Source organism: Lepisma saccharinum, chromosome 4 (assembly GCF_977018435.1).
Source record: "Lepisma saccharinum chromosome 4, izLepSacc3.1, whole genome shotgun sequence".
NCBI lineage: Eukaryota > Metazoa > Arthropoda > Insecta > Zygentoma > Lepismatidae > Lepisma > Lepisma saccharinum.
The window spans coordinates 4,731,061-4,757,452 of record NC_139232.1 but is presented as its reverse complement, the minus strand read 5'-3'; the positions used below and the strand labels follow the sequence as shown (position 1 = coordinate 4,757,452).

Here is a 26,392-nt window from a genome sequence, read left to right as displayed (position 1 = left end):
TGTCAATATCAATGGCACTTTGATCTTCAATCATAATTTACGAATTAACCTCTTAATAAGACTCTTCGTTATTTAGTACAATATCTTCAATGTTCAAGAGATGTGTAGAGGGGGGAGGGGGGTTGGAGACAATTGCCAATGCACATGTATTACTTGCACTTGCAGTGAGTCGTACAGGTGTGGGAAAAATGTAATTACGATAAACAGATTTCTTAAAATGAAGTTATCGGTTAGACAACAGCGAGGAAAAGCAAATTCCTGCAAACATCATGTGATTTTACCGCCTCAGTGGCTGAACGCGCTCCCGTAGGTTTTAGGTTCGAGTTCTGATCCTGACATAATTGTCTCTTCATCAATTTATTAAATCGCAACGCCGTGGCGGAGTGGTTAGCACAGCGCGCTATGACGTCAGGAGTCTAGACTTCGAATTCCGGCCTGGGCATGGATGTCCCTTCGTCAATTTGACATCATTATTCATCCTCATCTTCGCGATTAGCCAGGAGTGACAGAAACGCGCAGTAAAATAGTATAGCATTCATTGTCATCGTTAGATGAACCTAGTGAGACAGAACAGCGACGTAAATTAACCTAATTAGAATTAATCTTGTTTCCGGGATCAATGGAGCAAATAATCTGAGTGCTGCTTCAACAACAGAAATGCCGACATCAGTAGTGGAGTTGTTATCGCTGCACACTACGAAGTCAGGGGTTCGCGGGTTCGAATCCCAGTATGGGCGTGCGCGTTCTTTGTAAGTATCCATTTATCAGTTTCATCACATCATCATTCATCTTCGCGAGTAGCCAAAAGTGGCAGAAAAGCGTGGTAAAATAAGCCTTATCAATCAACAACAGAAATATAATAATGATTGCGTCACTGGTAACACAAACGTATTACAGTTGCAAGAAAATCAGTTTTCGTTCCGTGTGGATATGTGTTATGAGAATCTCCCTGATTAAAAGAATCCCCAACCCTGTTCTAAACCTGATATGTAACGCGAAATCTCCGCTATTGGGGAAAATCGCTCGGAATAAGAGAAAGGGGGGGGGGGCGAGCGGAGGGGGTCGAAATCTTCTTCCCGTAGCAGGTGTCTGGAATAATCGCGCAAGGTCCAGCAGCGACTGACGAATACAAATTGCTCCGATTGGCTCCGCCGCGCGTGACGTAGACGGCGATTTCGCGCGGGCGGGCGGGTGGTGGCAAATATAAATCTAAGTTTTCCGACCGGAAAGCTCTCAGTTGGCATCCAGAGCTCGAAGCAGAGGTTGCAGAATCGCTCCTCCGGACAAGCGAAGCGGCACAGGTAAGGAAAACTCGTGGTTCTTGCGCACGATCGATGTTTCCCGTTCGCGCGGTTTTGTTTCCCGCCAATTCTCAACGAGAACAAATAGAAGCGGAGAGAACTAACGGAACAACGTGCTCGCTGCGGGTTTCTCGATGTTTCCGGCTCTTTAGAACATATTTACTTACCACTGTCTGTCTGTTTTTATACGCTAAAATGAAACTTTAGAATTTTTACGAATTTAGCGCGGCATAGGCAGAGCTGTATTCGAATATATACGTTAACCTTTCTCAATAGCATATACCTTCCGCTTCAATGCATGAAAACCTTTCTATTAATGTATATTTTGTGTTTAAATGCAATAATTAAAATACTTGTTTCATAACTTTTCATTTTAAGAGTGTCTTCGGTGAACCTCTTTCATGTCAAGTATGGGTATAACAAGAGGTTCCCAAAGCGTGCGGCGCGGCGACTGGCTTACAGGGGCGCCGCGAAATGTTGCAATATTTTCACTGAAATGACTCTTACTAGTAATGATATGATATGATTGTTCCAAATATGTGGTTATTCAGTACTTTTTACATTAAAAATGTTTCTGAATTTCAATTTTTAAACTTAAGGCAAGCAACGTAACCACACTAACGTACCTTTGCAAGTGTTAGATAGGCCTACATCCTGACTTGGGCGCCGCGGGAAAAACTTAAAACACTAAGGGTGCGTGAAACGAAGAAGTTTGGGCCTCTGGTATAACATCATCATCATTATCATTCTACCACCAATGACATGTTTTCTAGAAGGTGTATGATTTCATCCATATATTTAATGGACACATAATCCAAACTTAATGGAGACATAAAGTTAGCACATCGCGCTACGACGCTAGGGGTCCTGAGTTCGAATCCCGGCATGGGTGTTTGTGAGTGTCCATTCATCAATTTAATCACATCACTCATCAGCATCTTCGCAATTAGCCAAAAGTGGCAGAAAAGCGAAGTAAAATAAACTAAATCAAGCAACTTGTATATAATTATGCACTCCATGTTTATACAGGTTCATTTCGAACACGAGTGAACTAGGTAGTAGTTCCATGTGGTAATGTAACAATATCAAGACGCCATCAAAATTTCAAGTCTCGAATGTACATAGAATAAAATTTAACCACACACGCAGGGCTTCTTGTTTTTCGGTAAGGGGCTGGAACTGTGAAGATGGATATTATTTAGCTGTGTTCTAGTGAGGGCGGGATACATTATAAAATATTTCAAAACACCTTTTCAACTTTCGTTATAAAAAGTTGTTCAAATACAAAGGTAATAATCGAGGTCCATTTTAAGGGGTGTGAACATTTGCCACTCTGGTTTTTCCGGAGTTCTTCACCCCTGTAATCTGAAAATTTTGATTTTCTCAAAATTTCGGGAGGGGGTGTAGCCGAATCATCTCTCCCCTGCGTACGCCAGTGCACACAAGTCAATCATCGTAAAAATTAATAAATGAATGCATCTGTTGCTTTCTCCTTTGACTTTCGATCCGCTTTGAATGCAACAGGTGAAAAAGAGATTTTGTAACAAGGGAAACAATTGAAAGTTTTCCATGTTTCACTTTAACATCATTGCACTTTCTTTGCATAATGATAATTTTACGTTTCACAGTACCGTTCTTTGAAACAATGAACATGTTTCCATGTGTTTTCAATGTAATTATCAGCTCCAAAGATATTAAAATTTCTATAGATTACACACAGTAAAAATTGTAAAACAAATAATACAGCAAACGACAGAGAACAGTGTGTTCAATCCGTCACGAAGGAGAAAATTATAGATGACTTTGAATAGATGAGCTTATTCATAATAACTGAAAGAATAACTGCTTACTTTTTTTCACATTTTCGTAAAATATTTTAATATAGATTTTTAACGCAAGTTGCTTCACGTTACAACTTCTATGAAGTTACTGTATTAACGTCTCTTTGTACAAGACTACAGCAAATATCAGAAGCCATATGTAACTACATTTTAGCTTTAAACATACGATTTTGTGGGGAAAATTCACAAAATTGTAATGTTCCATGCTACCCTGTCCTCGGCTTTTGTTGACCTCAACAGAGAATGGGATCGCGATTAGCTCAAGGAAGCATAAAAGAGACCTAAAATAATAAAATGATCGGGAAAAAGAATTCTGAGCCAAGAGCGAACAAGCCGGTCATTGTGGCGGAGTGGTTAGCACACCGCGCTATGACGCCAAGAGTCCCGGTTTCGAATCCCCGCCCTGGGCATGGTTGTTCTTTGGGAGTGTCCCTTCATCAATTTCATCATATTACCATTCATCCTCATCTTCGCGATTATCTAAGAGTAGCAGAAAAGCGAACAAAATAAACCAAACCAACCAGTCAATCAGAACCAAGAGCAAACAAGAATAGCTCGTTCACATTTTTTACCAACTTGAATTCTGCAAGCAATATCCAACTGATTTTTTTTAAAAAATCAGCTTTAAGTTTCTGGTTTGGTAAATTATATAATCATGTAGAAATTAGACGATTGTATGAAAGGATATACAAAGATGAGACATTATCGATAGATTGAAATTCGAAACATAGCAGACAATGATACGCTATATTAGAACCAGGCAGTGATAAAACTGGACTTTTGCCTGTAATATGCCACACTGAGGTAATACGTTATGTTGAGCAAACATACTAATTGAGACAGATCTAAAGCCTTTGAGCAATGACACCGTCGTACAGCCATCTTACGATCTTCAAGTAAACTATCCCCAATTTCAGTTATTAAATACAATATAAACGACAGATGTCACACAAATATTTTAATATTATTATGAAAAATCAAACTAACACTACAAATAATAGCAAAACACTGTTCATACAGCAAAAAAGATTCTAAAATTATGTACATAGTGGAGTTCATAAGTTAAGAAAACATTATTGACTTAAATTTTGAAAAAAAAGAAACTTCAGGAACTGCTACATCAATTTGTCTTACGACATTTATTTACTGAAAACAATTTTATAGGATACCGAAATCGAGAGTGAATTGTGTCACCTATTTTCCACAGACTTTTTTATTCTTTAAACAGAACAACAAAATGTAAATAACTTTAGTTCATACATTACGTATTTTTGTGTAATAACTGATCAATATATATGTACACTCACGGACATTTCTGGGTTGTAACGGTATCATACAAAGATAATGGGGTTGTTACTACCCAGAAGCATCTATGACTGTTCATAACATGCCTAGTATATATATGCTTGGTATGCAAACAATTCTAAATACTTTTTCTGGAAATAAATGTTAAATACGCACCGTTGTTAATATCTTTTTTGACATGGGAATAATATAAGCGAAAATACTATAATCCAAATGTAATTTCGTTTAATCACGAATGTACGCATGATGAAACCGAGTAAAAGTACCGAGTTAGTAGCCGCTAACAAGTCCGATAAGATCGGAAATATTTCCAGCATGATAGTTGAAAGAAGATAGTAACAAATCAGATATTACTAGTTCAAATTAATGGATACACAAGAACTTTAAAGTTCAAGAATTTTTCCATGGTCACAATTAATACCAGGTCATAATTATTGTACTCCATTACAAAAGCAAAGACAGATGGATCTCGCTGCTGGAGTAGTGATAATGCTAGCTCCTTGTAATCAAGGTGTTCAGGATTTAATCCCCGGTGTTGGCACGTCATTCGCAATGAAAATGAGACACACAGATTTTAAACACTTGCTTCCTTTCTATTGAAGTCTTGCATATCGCCGCAGAGTTATGCAACACACATAACTCAGTGCAGGCAAGCGAGTGTTTCAGGATATGGATGTCTCCTTTTTATAGCAGGTGACTGTACAGTGACCCGCCCTTTCTATGTAAGGTTTTTCATTGTCTTCCTTTCCTAGTTCCTTTCTTAAATCTTTCTTGCTTTCATATTCGTTGTTTCCGTAAGCTTCGCTAGAAAAATCGGCGTTAAATAAGTCAGCAACGATAAGACTTATGCAGGTTCTTAGATAGGGTACACTGTTTTTATGGTTGTGAAAGGTCCTTCAGTAATTCAGTTTCATTCAGCTGACTAATTCTCCTAACATATGATTTTTCTTCTCCTGATCTATTCTTTACAATTTCAATTTATTGCATTGAATCTTTTTAGAATAGATTTTCTGTTTGTTTCTCATGATATTCCTTACGAGTGTGGGTTCATGTCTTCGGCAGGACATGGTCTTCCATTGAGTTTATTCTTTCATCTACTCACTATTCATCCTCTTCGTCACTATTAACTTACGGAGGAAGAAAAAACGGGACTAAATAGCCACATCGCGAAACAAAATAGGCTCAGTAGTAGTATAGTCGCTCCTTCTTTAATGTGGGAGTCAAAGCTATTTAGCCATTCCTTGTCCTCCTTAAAGAAGTCCGTGTCATGACGTGGGGCGTAAGTGTTGATCTTGGCTGAAGGCACTAAAAAGACAACCTCACTTCCACGTAGTACATCTATGCAAACATGGATGTTATTCATGAAAGAAGTAAGCGTAGACGGTAAGTTGTACATTTTCTATTTCCCATATAGTGTTAACAATTTTTGAATCACTCTGTATATTTAAGCTTGTCTCTTCATCCATTTCAGCTTATCACATTTCATCGCCATCGTTGCAATTAGCTAAAATTGGAAGAAATGTGACGTCACATAATCTAAATAAATCAATAAACATAACATTCTTATTGATGTTGTTCTATACATAACAAGTAAAGTAAAGTGCTTCCCTGTGCTTTGCACCACGCCATGAAGGCGGAGGTGAGGTTGGTGTGATCAGCACCACGGTCCTGGTCGCCTTTACCCCTCAGAGTTTCCTCCAGGTACCCACTTTATGCTACGCTGGTTGGGAGCCGAAGCTACTTGAACAGCTGGAACAATTATTTAGCGTCGCTTTTCTTCAACTTTTGGCTAATATCGAGGACGAGGATGAGTAATGAATAGATGAAATTGATGAAGAGTTACTCACTACTAACACCTAAGACCAGGCCGGGAATCGAATCCGGGAACTTCGGTGACGAGTCTGAGAGCAGCGCTCGGTCATCGGACTGACGCGATAACAATGAAGAATATGGTATACACTTTCGTTTCAAGCTTCAATAACAAATATTATGATGAAGATAAAATTAATTTCTGTCCCAGATTTTATATTCAAGTGGCACAGCTCTTCCTTAGACTTTGGATCTCTTCGGCTATTCCGTGTTAATGTTTAATCTCACTGAATAATACAAGTGGCTTAATCATGGCACCCGCAGGGAGGGGTGAGAAGGGCACATGACCCTCCCTGGCAAAAAGGAAAAATATCTACTATACACTGTCTCAGTTATCTCAGGAGCAAAGCTGCGCATAGCAGCAGAGAAGGGAGAGAAATCAAATGAACAGAGCAAAACCGTACATGCTGTTCATTGGTGGAGTCGTCTCGCGTCTCTACTTGCGCAGATACTTGTTTTCGTTCGCCTGCTCCAGAGATAACTTGGACAGAGTGTAGTCCTTACCCTTCATTTTATTTGTATTTCTATCCTGTATTTTTCTTACATCCTTTTGATTTTTCTTCTTAATATCTCATGGCTCGTGTTTACTTGCTGTCTTTCTGAAAATTTCTTGTTTTTTTATTTTCCTTCTTTATTGTTTCTCAGCCACTTCTCTTCCATTCTTTCTTTGCCTCGCATGACTCTATATCTGTTTTCTTATCTTATTTAACCCTCCCTGTATTTTTTATTTATATTTCTTCTTCACTCTCTGTTTCTTTACTTCTCTTTTCATTCTTTGTCTCTCTCTTTTGTTTCTTGTCTTATCTTTCTCTCTCCCGAAAAACTTCTTGTTCTTCTTATGACACAAACATGCCGTATATCTCGGGTTCGATACCCGGTGGAGGTATCCAACTTTACACAGTAAGTCCAGTCCCGATTAGCCTTCCTGTGCATAAAGTGAACTTAAAACAAAAGCTGTAAGTCTAACTCTAACATGCCGTAAATATATTCCACCTAAGGACATAGCTTTTCCATTTTGCACCCCGAAAGCCCGTTGAACTTTGACTAGACTTGTAAATCCTCTCTCGTTCATTAAACATGTGGGTATGCGCCAAAATCAGGTAAAAGAAAACGCTTTTTGTAAAATATACATGGGTTGGAAATTTAATAGTGGCAACACTGCTGTATATACGCCATGAAACGGAACCGGTGCTTCTCTCTAATACCACACGTTAGTGTGATACCTAACCTACCTCCCAGTACATGGACTCTTCCTTCCAACACTAGGCGCATGCGCAGTGGCCTGAGCATCAAAGTATAATTGAAGTTGGCGGTCTAAAGTTGCGTAGTCAGACTCAGAACCCCACTAATGTGAATGTTCTGGTAATTCTTGCCGTACCTCCAGGACCGACAGTCAATGCGCAGTATTATCACAGACAAGTTAATTTTATTAACTTATTAACTTGTCTGTGGTATTGCTGTTCATTTTTGGAACATCACCTGCGACCTGCGTTGCGAAAGAAGAGGAGACACTTTCTGCTCAATCCACCCGTCATTTTGCAGGACAATGCTCGGGCGCATGTAGCGCAACCTGTGACTGATTTGTTAGTTCGATGGGGCTGACAGATGCTCTACCATCCTCCATACCATCCATAAATTCTTCAGGCAATAAACTGCTCTGCTATAGATATGCTATGTCTTCCACATCGCTGGCAACAGTTGTACACAATACTGGTGACTACATCGAAGGGTTTTAAAAGTTTCACAGATATATCTCTTTCTTATCAATTGTAAATTAATAGTTGCCACTTTTAAATTTCCAACCCACGTATATGTTTTATAGAAATAAAAAAAACACATTCAAAACAGTTCAGAGGAACACGTCAGCAGCATCTAATGAATCTGTTCAGGACATTTTTTGCTCTTCTGTAAGGAGAGGGGATTTTGGCTTTCAGAAAATACTTTTCGGGTGAAAGAGGGTATCTTTTGAATCTCGCCAAATGGCGCTTGAACTTCAATGTGTAATAAGCGCACTGATCACATGAATATGAATATGTCGTAGTGATGATGTTGTCGCCTTGTAATCAAGTCGTCCCGGATTTAATACCCGAGGTCCGGTGCCGATTAGTCTTTCAGTGCATAAAATGAACTTTCAATTCAAACTAAGTTTTCTAATTCACGCAAATATTAAGAACTTTTTATGGGTTAATTATATTAAACGTGAAATTTGCAATGTTTCGTTTTTATAGCAACTTCAGTGTTACCAAATAACTTCTTGGAACTTCGTTATTTTAAAAATTGTTTGAACGTTATCGAGCATTTGACAGTCAAGTACACTTCTGAGTTGTAACTACTCCGTTGAAATTCAACCACAAGTGTATTTGACTGTACACTGTACATCAACGAAATATACAGATTCGACGTTAGGTCATTTTTCGTATGTACAGTCACGGACACTTCTGGCTTGTAACAACACTATTGACTTTCAATTAAATCATTACAACCCAGAAGTGTCCGTGACTGTACAAAATTAAGTGATAAAAATACAACCTTTTCTGTGTGATGCTTAGTGTATGTGCAGTCACAATTTTATATTCCAGAATAAGAAAGACTTATTTTGAAATATTTCTTAATATAAGTAAGATTACAGAATAAACTGGCAAGAATACTGTTTGTTAAAATTTGGATTTTAACAAACCTTTCGATCATGCAAAACAACTATCATAGAAATTATATCATTTGATAGGCAAAAGAGGGAGAAGCTCAATTATGTATGTAGAACGTAATATTATCTCGACGTAGTGACGTAACTAATGACGTTGTTGGCTCGTCATTGCGATAGAAAACACCAATCCTAGGGGCCGTAGTAAAAAGATTCCTCTCAAGCGCGCGAAAATCCAACGAATAGCAGTCGAGCGCGGTTGTCAATTCTTCAACCTTATTTATTGCGAAAGAGTGGCAGGAGGAAGAAGAAGAAATACCAGAGTTCTTGGGCCAAATTTGCTTATTTCACGATTTCAACTTCTTCATCGAAACTAAGAACGGCAGAATTCGGCATCTCCAGTGGCGTTCGTTTTGGCAACAGGGTGCTCGTTCTCCAATCGTACGATAGAAGTCACCCGCCTTCCTAGTTGTCGCTGCGTACAACCATTCACTTACTTCAGGGCTAATGTTTACACATCCATGTAATAACTGGAGCCGCGGTTGTCTAGTCGGTACGGCGTCTCAATGCTAAGCGAGAGATAAGACCCTGATTCGATTCCCGGGCTGGGCGATCTAAGGTTGGAAAAACTAAATATGCTGACGAAGGCAGAAATTTATTATATTGTAAAACATAAACTAAACGTAACGTTTCAACCTTCTAGCAAGGTTCTCTGACTCTGCACCAAATGTAACAAGGTACAAAACAGGACGATATACACACACAAAAATAACTCCCCTCCAGACTATTATTGTAGAAAGTTGTTCTGGAACATTCTTCTCTATTTCCTTGGCCTCTTTCCATTTTCTCACTAGTGAAGAAGACACAATGAACTTGAATGGGTAACTGAAGATAAGCAAAAAATGGAAGAAGGTGTTAGAAAGAGTGAAAAGGACAAGAGAGAAAGGGGAGAGAAGAAGGAAGAAGAATGAAGGAAAAAGAGTGTGAGATAAAGAGTCCAACCACATTCCAGATGAAAGAAAATGTTTAGCCTTTCAGGCGAAAGTACAGTTGACAAGGGAAAGCCACCTGCTAGAATGTTCCAGAACAACTTTATAATAGTCTGGAGGGCAGTAATGTTTGTCTATATATATATATCGTCCTGTTTTGTACCTTTTTACATTTGTACTTGGTGCAGAGTCTGAAGAAGACCTTGCTAAAAAGTTGAAACGTTACGTTTAGTTTATGTTTTATAATAAAATAAATTTCTGCCTTGGCCAGCATATTGAGTTTTTCATATCATGGAAACAAGGCTTAATGGTGTTACTAAGGTCGGACTATTTCCAGCCTTGTCCCCGCATAAAGAGGCTCTGGAGCTCACCCAGCCTCAAATCAATGGGTTCCTGGGGGCAACCAGTCAAAGTTAATGGGAAAGCAATAAAAATAAATCTCAGATGATATTGAAACATATTAAATAAAAATAAATTATAACTCCCAATTAAAAAAAATATATAATAAAATTGAAACCCTTGGCGGGTAAAGGCGGCCGGAGAGTGGGGCTAATCACATCATCTCCAATATGGCAGAGATTGACAAAATGTGTGGGGCCCAAGCCCCCACATCCCTCTTACTACATGACAGGGTGCAAAGTGCACGAGAAACTTTACCTTACATAATAACTGACGTATATAATAGCAAAGGAACACGCAGATACACAAGAAGCACCGGAAGTTGATCCAATTTTAGTTAGAGAGCTTACTTATGTTTTAAGTTCACTTTTAAGCTTGGACTGGACCTACAGTTTAAAGTGAAATCCTAATTACTATTCCTCAGTGTACCTCCACCTGGGATCCATTTTACCACTACGTTGTCGGAAGGCTCCAATTTCAATTCCAATGCTAGAAGAAGATTTTCTCAGCAAAACTAGTGTCATGACAAGACAGCGGATTCACAATACTTCCGTTCGTTCCATATATACATAAGGCAGTGAATTGATGAATGATAAATATTTAAGTTTTCTTTTTCTTTGGAGTGGTGGGGGGTATTACCTTCCTTAAATACGCTTACGCTCTCCCATGATTTACTTTTAAATATGTTACAAACTGATTATTGTATATTCATAATCATCATAATGATCTACCGTATCCATCCTCTGAACGGATCTCCGGCACGCCTTTGCTAGTACGATTTCCCACTGGTTAACAATTTGATTTTAACTTCTTTTCTATTTATTTCCACTCCTTTTTTGCGTATTTCCCCTTCTTTTCCCTTTTTCCACTTTTATCCTGTTGCTTTCCGATTGATTCATTTTTCTTTCGACTCCTTTTCTGTTTGTTTCCATTCCTTTCGTCTACTTTCACCGCCTCTCCTTTTATCTACCGTTTTCTTCACAATTTCTCTTTCCATATTGTACATGATCTTCCTTTCTCGTTCGTACCCCCATTTTCTCTCGTTTTCCACTTAATTGATATATTTTATGGTTCCTTTCCTCTTTGTCTTCTTTCTGTTTTCTTTCTTCTCCTTTTCTCTTCTTATTTTCCACTTGTTTCACAATTTCTTCGTTCTAGCTTCTAAGCAATCTTCCTTTTGCCCTTCCATATTCTTTTCATATGTTTGATTTGTACATAAGAGCAAGGTTGTAAAGGTCCAAGAATTTAACTAAATTCAACTCCAGTCCAGGAGGAAAAATCGGCAAGCATAAATTGGTTCTGAATCGTTAAGAACCTTTCTCTTTTTAAAGTATTTCAATTCGGCCCAGGAACATTTTTTCCGGATGAATTTAAATAAGGTCCTGGAACCTTATATCCGTATCAATTTAAATACTGTCCAGGAACCTTTTTTCAAAGAAACAATACCCAACTTGGACCGAATATAAATTTTGCGAGAAGAAACGTTCCTGCCCTGTTGCGAAACCCATTAGAATATTTGGGTTCATGATCCTTTAGCAACGCTGCATATTTGGATAATGGGGTATAACGTCCCTCGATCCCCTACTGGAGTGCTGTTGCTTTATAGCTACTCTCCAGTAGATACTATTGTGCACCCTTTGCGGTGCATTCTGCTGACCGCTAAATTCGGTTCCGCTTAAATTGTATAACTGTTCTACATATCTCGTCTAAACTAATTCCCCTGTCAATATTAATACCACAGGGATCTATTTACAACCACAGCGGCAAAATCTTGTTAAGGTGCAATTAACACAACTCTCTGAATGAAGTCAGTGTTTCATAACCCCTCATCCGTGTATTACCTGAAACACAATAACAATGCCATGCCATCGATGAAATTCAAACAGAATGTTCATCAGTTATAAACGAAACATTCAGTGTTTTTTCAAGAAAATCGAATGGAAATGAACTGTAACTGTGGAAACACGAATGGAAGAAAGAATCGGAAATGAAAATAACATAACAAAAATCTCCGCTTGTCCATTTGAAATATAAACATAGATTAACCGTAAACAAAACTATTGGGCTGTAATTTTGTTCTGTTGTCTTTATTCTTCGACCGATTGCCTTCTGCCTATCGAGTGACGAGACAAGCTTTGTGAATAATTTATCAGAATTCCGATATAAAATATTCAACATGTTTTCCATGCATGACTACAAATTGTTTACGTAACTCATTATACGTTTTGAAATTCGAAATATAATTTTATATTGTTCAACCGGTGGAAGCGGCCCCGGCGCCCACCCAGCGTCGAATAACATGGGTACCTGGGGGAAACCCTGGGGGGTAAAGGCGGTCAGGGGCGTGATGCTGATCACATCACCCCCACTCACGACCGGATCAAGAAAGTGTGGGGCGTTACCCCCACACCCCCTATACGCCTTCATGGCGTGGTGCTATGCACAGGGGAACACTTTACCTTTTTTACCTTTTCAACCGGTCTCGAATGTACTTAAATCCACGCTAGCTGGAACTGAATTATACGGAATTTATTCATTTATTCAATATCTTGTATGGTAAGCAAGAAATCAGATTGATTGGAAGATAATGCAGGCACATAGTGGTTCGAATCCCACTTTAAACTGTAGGTCCAGTCCCGATTAGCCTTACTGTGCATAAAGTAGACTTAAAACATCAATAAGTGAATCAATCATTGTAAGATAAACGCAATATGTCTAACTTCTAATTTGTCATACTTAATAACAGGATAAGACAGCCATATAAGTAAACAGGCTGAGCCTTGATAGGATATTGATATAATACGGTGTTATTATTGTGGAAGAAAACGTGGTAATCCATTCAGAAACTGTATTGAACTGAAGATACATCGTAGAGTAAAATAGGACAAGAATACATGTAACGCCTCAGAAAGTGGCATTTATCTACAGCATTCGGACGGACTTCTATTGAAAAACCAGACTCCTACAAAGTATTGGGTTAGACTGACATCTATCGGAGAAACAACGAATTATTACTAGACAACCTATGCGAGGAGAATGACTATTCATCTCGATCTATGGCAACTTCTTGCGCAAGTTTCGCTTGCGATTAACACGTTCTCGCAAAGCTTGTCTCAGAATGCCTGTGTACGATACATTTCTAATTTAAAATATCATTTATCACCTTACTCTCTCAAATTGGGGTGGCTACGTATGCAAGAAAGACGAACGCTGCAAGCTCTGATGTTACTTTGCAAATTTTCCAACTTCAAGTAACCTTTATCTCCTCTCACGCTTCCAATCTCTTCGCGAATTTCACGATCGCGACACCTGATCACGCAGCTTCTCATCTCTCTCTATCCCCGTCCACAGATCAAACGTCTTCTCCAACTTTTTTCTCCGTATCGGCCGTAAGCCTGTGGAATCGGTTGCCAGAAAGCACGAGAACAGTATGCTCCGTTGCTTCCTTCAGTAGATGTATTCTCCCCCGTCAAACAAACTGAAAGGCATACGCAAGTGAATGAGCCGGCCCCCCGTAGCACATCGCGCTACGACGACAGGGGTCCCGGGTTCGATTCCAGGCCTGGGCATGGATGTTTGTGAATGCCCATTCATCAATTTCATCATATCATCACTCATCCCTATCTTCGCAAATTAGCCAAAAGTGGCACAAAAAGCAAAGTAAGGAAAGCAAATCAATCAATCGAGCAAGTGTGTCTCAAGTCATAATTGATATGTTTGATATTTTTAACAATAGATGTCAGGGGAATTCAGTTTTGTTTTATGTTTAATCTCGAACAAAGAGTGAGTGACGCTCAGTCAGTTCGCGAGACAATATGGCCGAGTGTGCGTGGTAGTTTCATTCCGTGCATCGCGTTGCATTGCAGCAAGTTTGTATATACATGTAATCTTTTGTTATAGTCAATATATCCTCGTTATTATCAGTGAGTGTCATTTGCAATCATCCGAGTCGAATCACCTTATGGAATTCAATATGGTCCTCCACTCCAGAGGTATGGGTTTGTGACAGCGACACGCAGTAAGTACTATCATTTTCTTTGGCGTGCATCGTACAAATTAGACAGACCCATCTCGGCCCAACAGCCAAGCACATTTTGGTTCATCAGTGGCCACACACAAAACATTCATTTTGGTCCAGTGACCGGACTCATTCATTTTTGGTCCTTACCGGCACGGATGTTTCAGCTACGTGACATTCTGTTCAAGTTCAAGGTCAAGTGCTAGTGCAGTGCGGAAACAACAGTTTCTTACAGCAGCCATATTGCCAACAATGCAGCTCCATTGTCGTTCGCAGCAAAGGATTGTAAACAGCTGTACGATACTTTTCATGCATCATTTTCTTCACGACAACGGCGCAGGAGGTCGGTAAGTATATTTTACTTTGTCTGGCTCATTTCCTTACATTTATTTCCTTTAACCTTTCGTGTTCTTCATAAAAATGAGTGAGAACGAAGTGCAGCAGCGTCTCGTTAGACAACGAGGGACATTAAAGGGAAAAGTCACTCGAATGGAAACTTTCGTCAATCAATTCAGTGAAAGTGAAGGAAACATTCAAGAAGTGCGTACTCGTTTCAATGCATTGTCTCGCATTTGGGTGGACATTGAGCAAGTGCAAGATCAGTTAGAAGCTGAAACTGGTTCATCGCAGGATGACATCAGAGACGAATTGGAAACGGCGTACTACAAGTTGAGTGCCCGGATGCAAGCTTTATTATCGCAGCATGATAAGGTTCAAGCGGAGCATGATGCTGTCAACACATCGCATGTCACAGCAACCCGGCTCAAACTTCCCACAATAGAATTGCCAACGTTTGAGGGTGATTATCGGCACTGGTTGTCCTATGAAGACACTTTCACGTCTTTAATACATAATAACAAAGACATCGCTTCCATTCAGAAGTTTCAGTATCTACGTTCGTCGCTCAAGGGCGAGGCGTACAAGCTCATTCAGAACTTACCCATCACGGAGGCAAACTACGCAGTTGCCTGGAAGTTGTTAGTGAGTAGATATTCAAACAAGAAGCTAATCGCATCATCGTACATTCATGAAATATTGCACATCAAGGCAGTCAGCAAAGAAAGTGCTCAGGAATTGCGTTCCTTTGTGGGATGTGCGACAAGCAACTTGAATGCAGTAAATGCGCTTTACACAGATGTACCTTTGACGGACATGTTACTCACTCAGCATTTTGTGTCTAAGCTAGATTCAGGAACTAGGAAAGCGTGGGAACTGCAAAATAGTGAAACAGATTTTGTCAGCATAGATGAATTCTTTTCGTTTTTGGAAAGACGATGTCAAGCGCTGGAAAGCATTCAGCCCGCACCAAGTGATGTAAATAAACAATCAATCAAATCTCAGCATTACAATGTAAGATCAAATAAGAGTTTTTCGAAATCTTTCATTAGTACCACTAGTGCGAACTCTTGTTTCTTTTGTAAAGAGCCGCATGCTCTCTTTAGGTGTGCATCATTCATCGCCGCGACTAACAAACAGAAGTATGATTGTGTTAGAAGGAATAAACTCTGCACGAACTGCTTATCTCCAAATCACGTACTGCGTCTATGCAAGGCAGGTTCGTGTAAAAAATGTTCACGCAAGCATAACACATTGTTGCATAATGATAGTATATCAAGAACGTCATTTTCCAGCACAGAATGTACGGAAGAAGGCAAGAATGAAAATTCTCAAGCAACGCAAAACGAGAATCAAGATCAAACTCCACAAGCTTCTTATTGTGCACTCAAAGGGCAACATACATCACGCGTGTTACTTTCCACGGCAGTGGTAAAGGTCAAGAATCATGCAGGTCAATGGATATACTGTAGAGCCTTGCTAGACAGTGGATCCCAGAGCCACTTTGCGTCTGAAGAGTTGGTTCAGCGTCTCAAACTGAAGAAACATCCTCAGCATTTACCGATTCAAGGCATAAACAATGCTGAGTCGCAAGCAAACTTCAAGGTGGATATTCAGTTGCAATCTAGAATAAACACATGGCGTTCCAACATTGAATGCTCAATATTGCCGCGGCTCACAAGCAACTTACCTTCACATCGAGTCGACCGAGCATCAATCAAAATACCAAGACATGTAACATTGGCAGATCCGACATTTGATGTGCCAGCGAAGATAGATCTTTTAATAGGCACCCAGATCTTCTTCGAAATTCTCAAGCCTGATCGCATAACACGTTCAGCTGATTTGCCGATTCTACAAAACACTGAATTCGGATGGATAGTCGCAGGACGCATTCCACAACAATGCAGTGGCAACAATTCATCGATATCATGCTTCCTTCGAACGGAAGAAAGTCTCCACATACAGCTTCAGCGATTTTGGGACCTTGAGGAGATATATACCAGGCATAGAACAAAGGAAGAAATCAGCTGTGAGCGTCACTATTGTGAAAACACGGTGAGGGACGAAACAGGCAAATTCATCGTTCGACTTCCACTCAAAGAAAGCCGAGAAGCATTGGGCGATTCACTTCAACATGCCACCAAGAGATTTCTCCAATTAGAGAAAAGACTTGAGCATCAACCGGAACTAAGGATTCCTTACACAAAATTCATGAATGAATATGAACAGCTAGGTCACATGGTACCTGTAGGACAATTACCGATGTCTCATGACCACAGGGTAGCCTACTATTTGCCACATCACGCAGTAATCAAACCACAGAGTTCCACCACTAAGGTCCGTGTTGTTTTCGACGGATCGGCCAAAACCACAAGTGGCAAAAGCCTCAATGACATATTGATGGTCGGGCCCACCATACAACAAGATTTATTCTCCATCATGACAAGATTTCGCACACATCCTATAGCATTCACAGGAGATGTAGAGAAAATGTATAGAATGATTAAGGTGCAAAAAGATGACAATCCATTACAGCGAATATTGTGGAGAAGCTCCAACAAGCATCCAATTGAAGTTTTTGAGCTACGAACGCTTACATATGGCACAGCTTCGGCATCATTCCTAGCTACTAGATGCTTACAGCAACTGGCAGACAGCGAAATCAGCAGGCATCCTCGCATCAGTAGTATCATCAAGGAAGACATGTTAGTTGATGACGTAGTGAGCGGAGCACAAGACGTAGCTGAAGCATTGCAGATTCAGGCAGAATTAATTAACATTATGCAGCGTGGAGGATTTACTTTGCGTAAATGGTGTTCGAACAGCACGACAGTGCTAGAAGCAGTTCCACCAGCCATGCGTGAAATGAAGCTTCCAGTCGAATTTCACGATTCAGAAGTGAAGACTTTAGGCTTATCTTGGGATCCTATTGCAGATAAATTACTGATCAACAGCAAAGCTCCTGAAGTAGCGAATAACGTCGAAACATCAAGCACTAAACGACAGGTAGCATCAGTCGTTGCGTCAATATTTGACCCTTTAGGTCTCATCACTCCAATTGTTATTACATACAAATCATTTCTTCAACAATTGTGGACATGCAATGTTCAGTGGGATGAAGAACTTCCACAAGACTTGAATCAGAAATGGCAACAGTTGCGCAGACAACTCCCTGCAATTAAACACATTGAAGTCAATCGTTTTGTTCTAATCAATGGAACAGTTAGAAATATCCAGATACATGGATTTGCAGATGCATCTCAATATGCTTACGGTGCATGTTTGTATGTGCATTCAACTAACCATAAAGGCGAAACAGCAGTAAATCTACTTTGTGCTAAATCACGAGTAGCGCCAGTCAAGAAGGTGACATTACCTCGTCTTGAATTATGTGCATCATTACTCCTAGCAAGATTAGTCCACAAGGTATTACCAGTTTTACGTCTGAAGGTAGACGAGATACATCTCTGGTCGGACTCACAAATTGTATTGGCATGGTTAGCAGCACCATCCAACAGATGGAAAACCTTTGTAGCCAACCGGGTAGCAGAGATTCAAGACATTACGCAAATTAGCGATTGGAAACATGTTCCTTCAGCAGATAACCCGGCAGACATAATCTCAAGAGGTATTGAACCCACTTCAATACAACATAACCATTTATGGTGGCATGGGCCACATTGGTTAACAGGTACAGAAGAGCATTGGCCACTTACGCAGCAGCCAAGGAAAGTAGAAATTCCGGAGGGAATAAGCATAACGGCAGTATCAATTTGCCAGAATTCACTTGAGCAAACAATCGAACGATTCTCCAAATTATCGAAATTAACTCGAGTGATAGCTTTCTGTCAGCGATTCATACATAACTGCAGAAAGTCCAACAACAAAGTAAAAGGAAGTCTTTCAATAAAGGAAATGCAATCAGCATTGCATACAAGCATCAAGACTATTCAGCTATCAAGCTACAAGTCTGAAATTCAAGATCTTCAACGGCACCAACAAGTTTCAGCCAACAGCACATTGAAGAGCCTGCACCCATTTTTGGACAGCAATAACCTTCTTCGCGTTGGAGGAAGACTCAAGAATAGCAATTTGACGTATGAAACAAAACATCAAATTATTCTACCTTCGAAAGGTCACCTGACACAGCTCATAATAGAAGCGGAACATTTGAGACAGCTTCATGCAGGATCACAGTTATTGTTGTCATCCCTCAGGCAACAATACTGGATTGTACGAGCAAGGCGTACAATCAAGCAAGTAATTCACAATTGCCTCGCATGTTACAAGTTGAAGGCAACCACGGCCAAGCAACTCATGGGTCAACTTCCTTCACCTAGAGTCACACCGTCAAGGCCATTTCTCAACTCTGGTGTAGACTATTGCGGACCTTTTCTATTTAAATCGCATTCGCCACGCAGCAAAGTTCATCGTAAATCATACGTGGCTTTATTCATTTGTCTAGCCACCAAGGCTATACATTTAGAGCTCGTCTCCGATCTCACCACAGACGCATTTATCGCAGCCTTGCGAAGATTTACATCTCGTAGAGGTAAATGTGCCAATCTGTACAGTGACAATGGCAAGAATTTCGTCGGGGCAAGAAACGAACTTGAAGAGCTACATAGCTTATTTTCGTCGCAGGAATTCACACAAAATATTCATGACTACGCGAGTTCTGAATCCTTCCAGTGGCATTTCATTCCACCTAGCTCACCACATTTCGGAGGAATATGGGAGAGTGGAATACGCTGCATGAAGTATCATTTAGTCAGAGTAGTAGGAAAGTCAACATTGAATTTTGAGGAATTTGCAACTTTGCTCACACAAATAGAAGCATGCCTAAATTCAAGGCCTCTGACTGTTTTATCCGACGATCCTGAAGATTTAAGTGCTCTCACTCCTGGACATTTTCTCATTGGTTCAGCCCTTACTTCCTTTCCCGAGCCAGACCTCACTGACCTCCCAGGAAATCGACTGTCCAGATGGCAGAGACTCCAAAGCTTTCATCAAAACATTTGGCAGCGATGGTCCAAGGAGTATTTAAACAGTCTTCAGCAACGTTCCAAGTGGACTAGCGTACAAGAAAACTTCAAACCAGGTTTGATAGTTCTTATCAAAGACGACCACTTGCCTCCCCTATCGTGGAAATTGGGAAGAGTCACCAGCGTCCAGCCAGGAAGAGACGGCTTAGTGCGAGTGGCCACAGTGCATACAGCTTCAGGGATCTTCAAGAGATCGATTCACAGACTAGTTCCACTCCCTCAATGCAATAAGGACGGAGATGAGTGAATTTAGTTGGTCAAACGTTGTTTGACCAAGAGGGGGGAATATGTCTCAAGTCATAATTGATATGTTTGATATTTTTAACAATAGATGTCAGGGGAATTCAGTTTTGTTTTATGTTTAATCTCGAACAAAGAGTGAGTGACGCTCAGTCAGTTCGCGAGACAATATGGCCGAGTGTGCGTGGTAGTTTCATTCCGTGCATCGCGTTGCATTGCAGCAAGTTTGTATATACATGTAATCTTTTGTTATAGTCAATATATCCTCGTTATTATCAGTGAGTGTCATTTGTAATCATCCGAGTCGAATCACCTTATGGAATTCAATATGGTCCTCCACTCCAGAGGTATGGGTTTGTGACAGCGACACGCAGTAAGTACTATCATTTTCTTTGGCGTGCATCGTACAAATTAGACAGACCCATCTCGGCCCAACAGCCAAGCACATTTTGGTTCATCAGTGGCCACACACAAAACATTCATTTTGGTCCAGTGACCGGACTCATTCAAAGTGAATGAATTCTTAAAATACTTTTTCAAATTTTAACATTCTATATTTCCTACTTTGCATATTATATATTTTGTACTTTGTGTGCTATATTCAGCGTGTTAAGAATTGTGTGCAAACTAAGTCTAAACTCAGCCATTTAAAAGAAGACGTTAATAAATAATAAATTATTAATGCTATCCGATCGTGACACGGTATACTATCTGAGAAGAATGTGCACAACACTTAAAACATTACAGGTATGGCACAACGGTCCAGCCTTTGCAGCAAATGCTTGTGTGTGAGACGGCTGTGTCCTATTCGGAGCCAAGTTAAAATTACTTCTTCTCGGGGGTAGGGGCGGGGCGAGGAACGCCAAGCACCAATGATGGGCTTCATAGTGCGAAGCTTGTTCCCTGTTCTTCGTCCCACTCTTCCTGCCAAGCGTCAAGAAGGGACCGACGAACGTGGACAGAAGGTGGACGAGAACGCCGCCATCTGCATCAGCATACTTGGCGGCAGCATCAGCTGCTTCGTTCCCCTTGACGTCTACCCAGCAGAAGAGAAATCCAGTACTGTCCAATTTGATAGGTAATATAGTATAACGAACGTCGTAACAGTTGCACATCGCAAATGAAATGAAACGCTCTGTCTGTTGCTCTTTGGTAATAATAGGAAATATAAAAAATAATTGTTTAGTAATTATTATGGGAGAGGAAAGAAGAGTTTACAAGATTCTTGTTGGGAAACCTGATGGTAAGAGACCTGTAGGAAGGCCAAGACGAAGATGGAGGGATAGCGTTGAGATGGACCTGAAGGAAATCGGTGAGGATGGAAAAGATTGGATTGATTTTCCCCAGCCGCAGCCATAAGCCTTCGGGTTTAAGAAGACTAGAGAGTTAGTTAGTTATTCCGGCGCCGCTCTTATATCCGGCGCGAGAACCGTCTTTATGGCAGTGACCCTCTGTTGCCGCGTTTCCCTACGAAGGAGCTCGCAGTGAAAGAACCAATTAGGCCTACCACTTGAGCATGAAGCGGCATCATTAAAAATCCTCCAACGTAAAGCAGCCAATAGGGAAACAGGATTTTGTCAAAATAACCGTTCGGCGCTGTGATTGCACACCGGTTGATACGCAGTCCCGGGAATAGTAGTAATTGCATTAAATTTGCGATTAAATAGGATATCTGGACTTGTGACTAACGAACAAATATGTCTAATTTTTTCTTGACCTGAGAAAAAGTTTGTTTACAGGGCCTGCACCAACCCATATCCAACTCTGCTGAGAACATGGGTAAAGTGATTGCAAATTTGCAAAAGAGAGAAAAGAATTATGTTACATTTTTGAGTTGGTGTTTTAAGTCCTGCACAGTAAGGCTAATTGGGACTGGCCCTACAGTTTAAAGTGGGATCCGCACCACTATGGGCCTCCACCGATTATCGAACCAGGGACTCCTTGATTACAAGGCGACGACGCTACCACTGCGCCATCGGGGAGACCTGTGTTTCATTTTCATATACGTTCTAGACAACTGCTTATCGCTCAATACTTGCGAGTTAGATATTCCTGCCTTGTTTCTAAGACTGCTCATAAATTTCTCCATCGGCAAATCCCTTCGTAAGTGATTGTCGGCGCTCGTTCTTCCTCCCAGCGGTTTAGCATAAGCCAATTTAGTGCCATTAGAGCTAATCCTTATAGTGGGGCATCGTCCCCTCTCCTGCGGTGAATTCTCTAATTCACGGCGACATCCGCACAGTTCCTCTTGCCGGCGAATAAAATCATGTGCACGAAACAAAGAGTTATGTCCTTTTTAGTCCTAACATTTACTCTGGATCCAGTAATATGCGGCTATTCGTAAAAAAACATATCCTACATTCTGAGTGTAGATAATGTTGGCCATCCGATATACATGGACAGTCTAATACAAAAGACGTTGTAGAACTTAAATACAGGGTAATTCAAAATGAATGGTGCAACTTTACACAGATATTATGACATTACTATTTATGATAGAAAAACAGACATGGAATCAATATAAAGAAGAACTCTGGAAGTTTTACTCACATTATAACGATTCATGAAAAGCATGTGTAACGCAGAAAACGTCCAAACATTAATCAAGTACTTGCTATACTAGAGACAGCAAGTCGTCGTCAACGGTTTCGAAGGCACTAACAATTCGCAGTTGTAACTTTGACAAATCTTTATGAAGGGCGAAACATGCACCATCGTGATTGAATTCGTTCTCGATAGCTCAAACAAACAATACGCCATATACTGCTCATTAGCTACTTTGCGACACTGGCGATCCTGGTGGAACATCGGCTAAGCAGAATAAGCCCGCAAAGTGGGAATAAAACTTCCAGAATTTTTCTCTATATTAATAAATTTTCCGATTTTCTATCATAAATAGTAACGTCAAAATGACTGTGTAAAGTTGCACCATTCATTTTGAATTACCCTGTATTATTATCCTGCGTTTCATTTGTTGTAGAAAGGCTCGTGATTGTCTAGAGGCTGAAACACATCATCTCTAATAAATACTGTTTTATTACTATCACCACCGCATGGCTTTGTCTGCAAATTTACATTTTCCTTAGAATTTACGCTTGAAACAGAATTCGATATTTTTCGTTTGTAAATAAGGTCGATCGATACGAACTAACAGAATTGAAAAATGCCATTTTTCCATCAAAATGATCTTCTAAGTGTCAATTTTAGTGTAAAGGAACAGCCATGGAATTAGGCGGGTGGCAGAAGTTCGCGCGGAGCACAGCTCCGTGTGTTCGGAGGTTGAAGAGAATGGAAGATCTCTTTGTAGAGTTAGTCTTTGTAATCCATGTGATACAAACTGACAGTATTTGCTCGAAAGGTTAGAATTACACAAAAGTGCCCCGGAGAGAGTTGAGTTTGACGCTCGAACTAGCCAACGCAGCCCGATTGACGTTGCCACACACTGCGTGGGAAAGCTACGTTTCCATTCTGACAAGTGCCAGACTCATGACGCGGAACATGCACTGTTTCCAATTCAAAACTACTTCTGCAAAATACGCCCGCAACAACATTGGAGTGCAGGACCGCAGTGTACAGTTGTGCAGTGCTTGAGAGTAGTTCAATGTTTCTTCTGATGTATTGTGGTGATTTAACTTGTGTAAAGATGGACAATACAGTTATGGCGGGTTTTGTGGTTATTGCAGGCGCGTACCATGAACTTCTAAAAAGAGTTGGTGGATTAGAAGTTTTCTAGCGAAAGAAATCTTGGAGCGTATAACTCGTTGATGAGAGACTTACGTCTTCTTCAAAGTGGATACGAAAACTTTGTAAGAATCACTGCAACTGATTTTGAATTGTTATTAAATGTTGTTGGACCACAGATTACAAAACACAGGACAGTCCTACACTTACGTCGTTTGTTTCTACTCTAGTGCGCATGCCCGTGCACCAGGAACTTGTTGCAGGCTATTCCCATTGTCCGCGGCGCATGTTGTGCGTCCAAATCAGTTGGGCAATTTTGTCCCCGGCACTTGCGCCGCGGCATGTTGCAGACAGTTTCCATTTCAACAAATGCTTGGCACATGCCGCGTCGCATGCTCCGCGTCAAGTTGCGAGCCAAATTTGTGGTAATAGAAACGGGGCTGAACCAGCGACTTTTGTCCCGCTCTCGCTTTGCTTTTCCCGTGTGTGGCACCACGGAATTCTGCCCAGCCGCCTATTTTCATAGTTATGCGTTTAGTTTTCATTGCCTGCACAGATTACATAAACTATAATCCAGTGTTGCTATCATTGCTCAAGCATGACCCAGGCATACCCAGTCCGACAATTAAGTGATGACACTGTCGTTATCAAATGTAAAAGGAAACAAAATATTTGAACATTGCCTGTTCATTACTCAAAGTTCTTTCATCCTGCATGGATACATCATGTGGCATGGTTGGCCAACGATTGAAACGCCATCTGCATGTCTTCATGTGACTCGAAGATTCAAAAGTACGTAATTTCGGCCGGAAACAGGAAATAATAACAGAGGCTTAGATCTGGCACGTAGAGAGGATGATTCCACACACGCACTCTTTCTCTGGCTATGAACACTTGGATCGTACTTGATGGTAGAGCAGGAACCAACTGCCCGGTTCAGGATACTAACGTCGGATGCGGACAGTTCTGTTTCATAATCATGGTGACACAACGATACTAAGAGCCAAATACAGTTTCGCCCTCTTCAACAAATGCATGATGAATATTGCCTTTGCTGTCACAAAAAACACAATATTGTCTTCACCTTTGACTTTTGGAGCTGCATTTTCTTGCCCCTTCGAGAATGCCCTACCTATACACAGAAAACTAAATGGATCAAATTTCTTTAACGCACCAGAAACGCCACGACTTGTGCAATAAGGTATGTGTTTTTGTCCTTTTCCAAGAATCAGATTTACACCTTGGTGCATTTTGGTGTATCATTTGCCAAGGTAGTGCTAAAGTGCAAATGAATATTTCTTGCTAGTCGAGCTGTACTTTAATACATCACGTTTTTTGATGCACCTTCCTGCATCTTTCTAGAAGATGCAATTAAATATTTGGTCTGAGCTACAGCCTTTATGCTGAGCCTTTATTCTTTACTGCTATGCTTTATAATATTAATTTCTCTCATCAGAAGTCCAGATACTCGACTTCAAAGTAGATCTATCTGTACACATTACTGGTTCACACGAACCTTTGTATTCTTCTTACAATTAGGCTTCGTAACTTCTTTCCCCACACTTGCTGCCTTCTCAATCCTACCCAAACTCCGTCCTTGAGCTTCAAGTTCATTTTGAAAAATGAATAACCAGACCCCGTGATGGAGCGGTTAATGTAACGCGCTACGAAGCCACAAGCTGCAGGTTTGAACCTCAGGTAAGCCATGTTTGTTTAATTGTGTTGTCCCATTATATATTCCACCGGATCATCGTTCATCCTCATCATCGGGAAAGCGACGTAAAAATACGGCAAGTACTGCAAGACATAACAGGCTAATTCTGACGTGTAGGTCAAAGTGTTTTCCCTTAAAAATCGTAATTGCAGTCAAAGCGAATTAAGTAGTGGCGATGGCACTACAGCTACGGTCGTTTGGCCCAAAATATCACCATAAAACTCCGCAATGACGTTCTGACCTGGGAGATGAATTCTCAGTGTACAAGTCTCTTGATGTACAATCAGTGGACACAATGTTTCATGTAACACATCAAGAACGTAGGTAGCCAATTTTACCATAGACCTTAGTCTACAGTGCAAGAAATTAAAATTGTCTTGAATTCCATGCGTCTGTATTTTTCTTATATGACGTCGCTTTTCTGCTTCTATGGTTAATAGCGATATGGATGATTAATGATATATTAATCAACACCTTTAAACAGGCCAGGATTCGAACCCGGAACTCCCGGAATCACACATAATGAATGGGATTAGACGGCAAACAGCCAGAAACCGAACCTCACCCTTGGTTAAACAGGAAATTTGAATTTATATTTGACAGGCTGGTGGAAATTTTGCATCCGTCTGCTGTAATACATCTGAAAGGTTGGAAGTAGCTACATCGGTATCGGAATCGGAAACTATCGGCTGAATTTTATTTACCCTTTTTGATCATTTGTGGAGCCTACAAAAAAACGACGCGCGGGACTTTCGTGGACTCTAATTATCATGAAAGTTACGTAAAATTGGAAGTTTCCGAATTCTTACCAATATTGTGTGAAAAAAATGTATTTCATGATTTTCTAACAGGTATTGTTTACATTACAATGTAATTTTTTTAACATTTTAACGCAAAAAACTGATAAATTGATGCTTATAATTGAAATGGAATACTGACCCATACTGACCCACTAATATTAATCAATATCTTCAACAACTTATAATTGTTACAAGTTTCAGGCATCGATA

At 40.3% G+C, this 26,392-nt stretch overlaps 2 protein-coding genes across 3 annotated transcripts in view; both read left to right on the top strand.

Moving 5' to 3' along the window:
• Positions 1 to 1,241: 1,241 nt before the first annotated feature.
• The window catches only part of LOC145987082 (prohormone-1-like), a 154,031-nt gene continuing 128,880 nt past the window's right edge, over positions 1,242 to 26,392 (top strand). For both annotated transcript variants that reach the window (XM_083121550.1, XM_083121549.1), the window contains exon 1: positions 1,242 to 1,301. The gene's annotated coding sequence lies outside the window, so the exon portion shown is untranslated. The remainder of the gene's footprint in view (positions 1,302 to 26,392) is intronic.
• On the top strand, positions 14,784 to 19,994 carry LOC145986831 (uncharacterized). The gene has a single exon (XM_083121304.1). The coding sequence runs from the start codon at positions 14,784 to 14,786 to the stop codon at positions 19,992 to 19,994; it is 5,211 nt and encodes a 1,736-aa protein (XP_082977430.1).

What these genes read in the sequence shown, in the direction of transcription:
- LOC145986831 (XM_083121304.1), top strand. Translation starts at nt 14,784, where the DNA reads ATGAGTGAGAACGAAGTGCAGCAGCGTCTCGTTAGACAACGAGGGACA.